General features: G+C 63.4%; 2 protein-coding genes across 2 annotated transcripts in view; both read right to left on the reverse strand.

Moving 5' to 3' along the window:
- The window catches only part of MNEG_1241 (Cyclin-A3-2), a gene marked incomplete at both ends in the record, with an annotated part of 3,692 nt that extends 2,447 nt beyond the window's left edge, over nucleotides 1–1,245 (reverse strand). Inside the window, 4 exons of the mRNA XM_014050280.1 lie at nucleotides 33–101; nucleotides 413–623; nucleotides 741–919; nucleotides 1,099–1,245. Coding sequence (XP_013905734.1) covers nucleotides 33–101; nucleotides 413–623; nucleotides 741–919; nucleotides 1,099–1,245 — 606 coding nt within the window. The remainder of the gene's footprint in view (nucleotides 1–32; nucleotides 102–412; nucleotides 624–740; nucleotides 920–1,098) is intronic.
- Nucleotides 1,246–2,262: 1,017 nt separating this feature from the next.
- MNEG_1242 (ubiquitin-like domain containing CTD phosphatase 1) lies at nucleotides 2,263–5,993 on the reverse strand (the record flags this gene model as incomplete). Its single annotated transcript, XM_014050281.1, has 11 exons — nucleotides 2,263–2,457; nucleotides 2,729–2,819; nucleotides 3,102–3,226; nucleotides 3,540–3,655; nucleotides 3,973–4,093; nucleotides 4,445–4,528; nucleotides 4,816–4,923; nucleotides 5,160–5,219; nucleotides 5,487–5,558; nucleotides 5,732–5,809; nucleotides 5,958–5,993. The coding sequence occupies 11 exons, from the start codon at nucleotides 5,991–5,993 to the stop codon at nucleotides 2,263–2,265; spliced, it is 1,086 nt and encodes a 361-aa protein (XP_013905735.1).
- Nucleotides 5,994–7,479: the final 1,486 nt, after the last annotated feature.

The following is a 7,479-nucleotide window of genomic DNA, read 5'->3' on the forward strand; positions in this document are numbered from 1 at the left end:
GGGGGGGGGGGCGGGGGGGCAGGCGGGCGCACCTCATCCTGCTTCGAAGCCACCATGATGCATGCGACCGCCACCAGCTGCAGCACGTTGCGCGGGACGCCCTGCGGCGCGCAGGGGGCCGTTGGGGACGATCAGGGCGGGATGGGACCGGCCGGGGCGCGCGCGTGCGCGCGCGCGCGCGGACTGGCGCGGCATGGCGCGCGCTTTATTGCGATCATGGCGGCAGTCCGCCCAGGGGCCACCGCTGCGGCGCGGCCACTGCCAATGAGCGCGCCAGAAAGCTCTCAAGGCCTTCAGCATATGCGTAATGTTTCATTGCACCGGCAGCGGCACCTGCGCCGCCATGAACAATGGTTGCCTGGCGGCGCTGAACGCAGCGGCGCGAGCGCGCGCGCGAGCCGCCGGCGCGCACCGCAGGTGAGCAGGCCTGGAAGCGGTCCAGAAGCGCCACCGCCAGGAAGAGCGTCTCCTGCTGCATGCCGAATTCTCCAGCGACCTCGGAGAGCCAGCTTGTCACGATTGAGCGCATCTGCGGCGTGACAAACTCGCCGCCCTGGCGCGCCTCTGCGCGTCCCAGATACCCGGCCGCCGGTCGCACATCGCGCTCCCTGGCCATCTCCCGCCTGCGTAAAAAAGAAGACGCGATACAAACCGACTCAAACTCACGGCCGCGGGCACGCAGGGAGGCCCAGGGGCAACTTTGTTTTTTCGTGCCCCCGTGGTCAACGGCGAATGCTCACCCGATCATCTCCAAAAGCTCCGCCGCGGCCGCAAATCGCCATCCATATGAGATGGAGGGTCCCTCTGGCGCCGGGCTGGCCGCTATCTCTCCACCCGCGGGACGCGAGTCGGCCTGCTGCACTGGCCTCCGCTGCTCCGGCACGTTTTCGTTGCAGTAGAAGTCGGGGTCGCCCATGTCCTAGGGGGGATAAATTTCAAGGGTGTCAGAGCTACTAAACAAGCACAGCGGCGGGCCGGAGGGGACGCCACGGCTGATCTTGGTGTTCTTGACCCCGCGGCGCGGGGCCCCAGCGGCACCTGGTCGCCGCATGGGCATGGATCCAGGTGCAAGATATAATTATAATACCATATACGCACCTGATCGGCGCTGCCAGCGTCGGGCAGCCCCCATAGGCGAACGTCTCCCGCGCTGGAGGCATTTGAGGCCTTGCTGACGGGCGAGACGGCCTCTACAGGGTTGTACTTGCCCATAGCACCCTCCGCAGGGCAAAGAGGGGCCTCCATTCAGGCCCGCAGTCCTTGCCCCTACTGCAGATCTGTCACTGCTCCGTCTGTGCTGCCTGATAACTAGCTGAAAGAGTCTGAGGAAACGCGGACAGATGAGAGAAAGCAACGTGGTTGATGAAAAGAGGGCGCGTCCCTCCTGGACAAAAGCTTTTGAACAAAAATCCAAACTGCTTTCGCGCCGCTATGCCTCTCGCGGCCGGCTCCCGGTAATGTGGTTCTGATAATCGCTTTATTGTTACTTTTGCGCCATATGGGCAACCCCACCTGTTGCAAGGCCAGGAGTGTGTATCGAGCGAGCCTCGGGTGACTCCATGTGCATGGCCCAGCCTGCATCGCCTTTGAGTGTCTTGCTGGGATCGTGCTTGCATGCACGTAAAAATTCACTGTATCGGGTTGCATCCTCGCCAGTGAAGCATGTTTCCAGTGCTGTGTTGCACGGCGGGGGCTCGGATGGGCGCCGCTGACTGCACAGCTCGAGCTGCGCGGCCCATGGTCATTGATGGCGAAGCAGCGCTGCGGCCACGGAATTCTTACCTATAAATTTCAATTCACCATTGTCACACGGCAGCAACACCACTTTGCGGGCACGTCAGCAGCCTCCGAGCTGTTGCCCCCTAACCACCAACCGAACGCTTGATCCGCCCTCAACAGCAACGGCAGGCTGCGCACATGCAAGCAAACGCGGCCAAAACGACTGCCTCGCTGCACCAGAGGAAGCAGGGTCTGCCTCGCCACTCGCTACAACGAGCTGCGGTGCGCGACCCTGCTGCGCATCCCCCACACTGCCATGATGATGAATTTCCCCCGCCAAGGCCCCGCAGTCGAACTGTTACCGATGCCGCTTACACTGGCGCGCACCGACAAGAACGCTCGCCATAAGCACGCGCCACCTGGCAGCCAACACCGCAATCAACCTCGCCTGCCGTAAACACTGCTGCGGCGCATATTCAAGCCAATACGCGTGGCCCCTGACGACCCCGACCCAGCCAACGGGAATCGGCCCTCCCTCCCCGCTCACGAGCCCCGTGCGCCGCTGCCCCCGCTCCTGCTGCCCGCGCCGCCGCCGCCGCCGCCGCTGCTGAAGCTCCCGCCAAAGCCCGCGGCGTGCTTCTGAAGGTATGACTCCCACTTTCTGTGGTTCAGGTCTGCAAGGCTGGGCAGGGGCCCGACCAGACAGAGGTAGTGGCTCAGGTGCAGCAGCTCGTTGTCCTGGGGTTCACAAAAGGACGGGGTTCACGGTGAGGTGAATGGTCACATGGTGGTGCAAGAGGCATGGGGTGCATGGTGTTTGTTGAGGAGATGTCGACACCGTTCGCGCACCACACTTACCGGCACACACAGGCGAGCGCACATGCACGCAGGCACGCATGCATGCATGCATGTCCACACGCACACAGATGTGCGCACACAAACACACACGTGTACATGCACACACGCGCACATATGCACTGCACACACACACACATACGCACACGCACACACCCAGCAGGCTCGCCTTGTCGCGGTTCATGTGGGCGCGCTTGAAGGGCCGTATGACCAGGCCCTGCTGCTTGTTCATCACGAAATTCCGCCTGGCGGGCAGGATTTGGTCGGGGATTGCAGGGAGTCATCATGGGTTATCAGAGTGCGCATGGTTGGGCGGCTGCGCGGGTGTGTGGAATAATGGACCTTGGTGGCACGGCAGGAGCGACTCATGACTCATCAGCGACCCTGGCAAATGCCCCTGCCAAAATTTTGAGGCATGCACACTTGTGCAGGCACGCGTGGGTGGATGCACACAAGCACACACGCCCGCACACACACGCACACAGACATTAACGCACCCACACAGGCTGAAACGACGCCATTCAAACCAGGCACACGCCCGCCCTTGCCTGAGGTCATCCAGCATGACAGTGTTTTCCGCATTGTAGTGGTCTGGGAACTTGGCCCAGATGAAACCCAGGGGTTTGCAGTCAAACACGCCGTATTTTTCAGTCTGGTACGCGAGGGATTGACAAGGGCCCGGAACAGGGGGAGGTGATCGTGGGAGCGGGCGAGCGGGTGGGGGTGAGGCATAGGCGCCAGGCGGCTGGAGTCCGGGGCTGCATGTTTGGCATGGGCGACCTAGGCAGCCTGCAGAGGGCCGCTTGGAACGGGTGTCAGCTGCCAACGGGATGCCAACAGGATCAGGTGCTTGCGCCCATACACCCAGGCCATTCACAAGCAACCCCCAAACCCTCCGCTTCCCCAACAATCTGGCGACCATTCGACAACCCATCGGATGCCAGGCGGTAACGCCACAAGCGCACCTGCACGGTGACCATGGCCGCGTGGTCCAGCATGGCGGTGATCTTGTACTGCTCGTTGCCCAGCACCCCCAACTCCCGCATCTTCACTTCCACCCACTTCATGTTGGTTGCACTCCCTGGAAGGGCAGCAGCGACGGGCATGAAGGTGCAAGCCGGCAGGGACAAGGGGACGTGCGAGCGCACACCCAATTCCATTTTGCGCGCAAAGCGCTGTGCGCGGACGCGGCAGCATAGGGAGACGAGCGGCGGCGCATGCGTCAAGGATGCATGCAAAAGGAGTTCTTACCTAGGTTCAACTCATGGGAACGGCCCAGGCATGACCACGCCGGCGTGCCGACCCCGACATAGAAACCCACACCCGCATCTGTGGCTTGTCAATGGACACCGCATGGACACAAGCATTTAACGCCCGTCATCGGCCCAGGGTACCCACATATGATTATGTCATAGAACTGGTAGGTGTCCCGCAGGAACTCGTGGAGGTGGGGGCGCGCCAGCTCGTCCGGCCGCTCGGCTGCAGACCCGAGGTCGAACAGTGTGTAATCGATGTCCAGCTGTGATGTGTGTGGTTGTACAGGCATGTGAGAGGTCACACGAAGGGCGTTTATGTTCATGGTGTTGGGTTGACACAAGGCAGGGTTGCATGTTTGTGCCGCACGTGCCTGCATGCGTGGGTGTGGAACAGGGCACACGCAAAAGGCGCAAACGGTCGTTGCCTGGCTGCTCCAGAGGGTCCTACAAAAATCTACCCGCGTCCACCGCGCGCTCACATGGGGCCTCGGCGCAAGCACCATGCACGCGCACGTGACCGCCCCCCTGCACCCCCATCCGCACATATCCCCCCCCACCACCACACACACACACACAACACACACACACACACACACACACGACCGGGGCCTCACCACGAGGCACTTCTTCCCGTCCCGCGGCGGGTTCATCACCTTGACCTCCACGCTCCTGATCCGCCGCTGCAGCTTCTCCAAGACCTGGAGGTTTGGATAAGGTGTTGCTCTGTGAGGGTCTTGCATCAAATCCCAAGACGAGTCAGCCCGCAGGGGTGGCGGCAGCAGCTGAAGGGTGGCTTAGAACGCCGCCGCACATAGCGCCCTGCCGCTCCCCTGAGTGGCGCACCCGCCCGTCGCGCTTGTCCGCTTGGCGCCGTCGCAGCCCCTGTGCGGCGTGGCGCGCGCCCATCAAGCGGCGTGCCACGCCAACCCTGCACAGAGGGAACCAACAATGGGCGTCCGTCACCCGCCAGTCACCCGCCGGTCACCTCCGGCTGGTCCTTGACGTCCAATGCCTGCTCCTCTTCCGGCCGCAGGTCAAAGTCGTCCTGCACCTCCGGCGCGGCCAGCGCCTCGGCCTCGGCCGCCGCGATGGTCTATAAAAGCGGCGGCAGCGGCGGAGGCGGCGGTGGCGGCGTGCCAGGGTTGCTGAGTGGGGCGGCGCCTCGATCTGGATTCAGTTGCGGACCGGCTGACTTCCCTCGGAGCAGAGGGCCGCGCGGGAGATCCGCTGGCCTGTGCCGCGGGCGTGCGGGCCGCCGCCCGCTGACGGTTTTGATAGTGCTGCCAGTCTCTCCACTGCGTGCACCCCCGGCGCGGGCCCTTTGCGCACCTCCTCCCGCTGCCCCATCATCATCACTTTCGTGGACGCCTTGATCGCCAGGTCCGACACCTGTCGGGCGCCACCATTCGAACACGCACGTGCACATGACGTCCCGCAAGCTTTGTTGGAGGGGGCCGCGGGCCGTTTTGCGGGAGCTGCTGGCTCTCAGTCTCAGAGCAGGAGGCGCCTGCTGCACCAGTCCAGATGGCCGGGCAAAGATCAAGGCGCGCCGACGGCCCTCTGTGGCGGCTGCAGGGTGGCAGGCATATGGATGCCCAGCAATCTTGAATTCATTCCTTGCTCCCAAGCTTTGACCGTTTTATCCATCCCTCTCACCTTCGCTTCGTCGCCCGCCAGCTTGCCATCTCTGGTCTTCAGGCCGAGCAGCTTCTGCCTCTTGGCGCTGACCTGGCATGGTCCAAGCCGCAGCAGTGGCTCGCGCACGTCAGGGTTGATTGCAGGGGCGCGGTGAGGCCGGAAAACGGGGCAGGCAGGGCGGCGCAAGTGCAGGGCCCTGTGGAGAGCAAAGCGCCCGCGGCGGGCGCGTGCAGAGGCTGCGCTGCTGGTGCTGCCGTGCCCACCTGCGTCTGTTGCTCCAGCTTGTGCTTCACCGTTGCTACTGTATCCTCTGGTGTCAGGTGTACTGCATATTCCTGGCCCTGCGGCAGCCCAGGGCGAGGCGCGTGCTGTCATGTGCCGCAGCGCCGCTGGGCGGCCGGGGTACAGCATGGGCAGGTGCAGTTGACGCGTGCGAGCTGCGGCGCACAACAGCGGTGCCCAACTCTGCCTGCAGTCAGACTGCAGCACCTGCCACTTGACACAGAGGCTGGCTGGCTCCGCCATTGAAAACGATGTCTACAACGATAATCTGCAACAGGATCTGATCGTGTTTGATCTATACGGTAAACCGTCAGGCATCCAGCAGTGATATCGAAAATAGGCGTAAGTTACATACACAAGAAAAGTACACGCGGTGACGCACCACGCGGCTCAGTCAAAGCGAGTCAGGAACACGATTCGGCGCGGGGCAGCCTTTTGAAATGTCAAGACGAGAGCGGTGAGCCTTGATTGTCTATTCATTTGAGTTGAGGGGCGGACGTGCAGCTGAAGAGTGCTGCGCGAGGCTGCAAGCCATCTCGCCGCTGGTTTGCGCAACACCCGCAACGTGCCAGACGAACGGCGCGTACTTGCCCTTGCGTACTGTGAATCACAGGGCCTCCACAGGCGAGCTTGGTGCAGCCGGCAGGCCCAGTCCTGACCTGCACGCGCTACCCAATGAGGGCGAGCCCCGCGGTGCGCGCATGGGCCGCCAGAGCCGCGGGCGGGACAGCAACGGCGCTGCTTCGCCACAGGCCGGAGTCGTTGCGGAGGACGAGGCGGCTGGACGTCAGCAGCGGAATCCATTTCTCGGGAGGGGCGATGGAAAAGAGGCGGACCAGGAGTTGAAGTCCCCGCCGGTCGGGAGAGCAGCTTCGCCCCTGTTTTCCCAGGTGACCGGCAGAGTGACATCCGGAGCGCCGCCACTCGCGCTTAGCGCGCCGCACTCTGCACATAGCCCTGCCCTTGGGAGTGCTGCCGGCTGTGACTGATACCACGTGCAAGGGGCGGCCCTAGACGCGCTTACCTCACGTTTCCTGTGCCTGCATCGGAATATCATCACCTGATCGCCATCCCGCCCCAGGTGCGGCCGCGCTCCGCAGCAGCCGCAGACGACGCGCCGCAGCCGCCGCCGACGCAGCGGCAGCAGCAGCAGCACACCGGGGAGGTCCACGTTTTCGGGGAGATTGTGGGCGCATCGGGGTTTGGCGCGCGCACCCTATTCTGCACGTGGAGGCTGGCGTACGACACGCGGCACTGGCGGCTGCTGCGCGGCGAGGAGGCGGTGAGCTGCTGCATCCCGCCTTGTGGTTCGAATTTGTCGATTGGTATTGTAGGGCGCTTTTGGTGTGTGAGTTTTTGTTCATCAGTGTGCTCGTCGCCCTGGGCGCACGCACGGCCGAGGCAATCTGCAGTCGCGCTGCATTGCTACCTCAACGCAGCACTGCACCGCACCCTCCAGCCCTGGCTCATGACAACCCACCCCACGCACGCGCCCCGTGGCCTCGCTCCTCAGGGCCGCACACACGTGTCCGGCCCTGCGTCGCCTGACGACGCCGACACGATTTGGGAGCACCCGCTGGCGTTTGTCCTGGGGGCTCGCAGCTATCAGAAGTGGCCCTGCCTCGTGCTCAAGGTCAGGCAAATTGTGATTGCCAATTGCAATTGCCGATAGATGGTAATGGCCCTTGCAAGGGGGGGCTGCGTTGCTGACGGCCCCACACATGACATG

Source organism: Monoraphidium neglectum, assembly GCF_000611645.1.
Source record: "Monoraphidium neglectum strain SAG 48.87 unplaced genomic scaffold scaffold00120, whole genome shotgun sequence".
Taxonomy (NCBI): Eukaryota; Viridiplantae; Chlorophyta; class Chlorophyceae; order Sphaeropleales; family Selenastraceae; genus Monoraphidium; species Monoraphidium neglectum.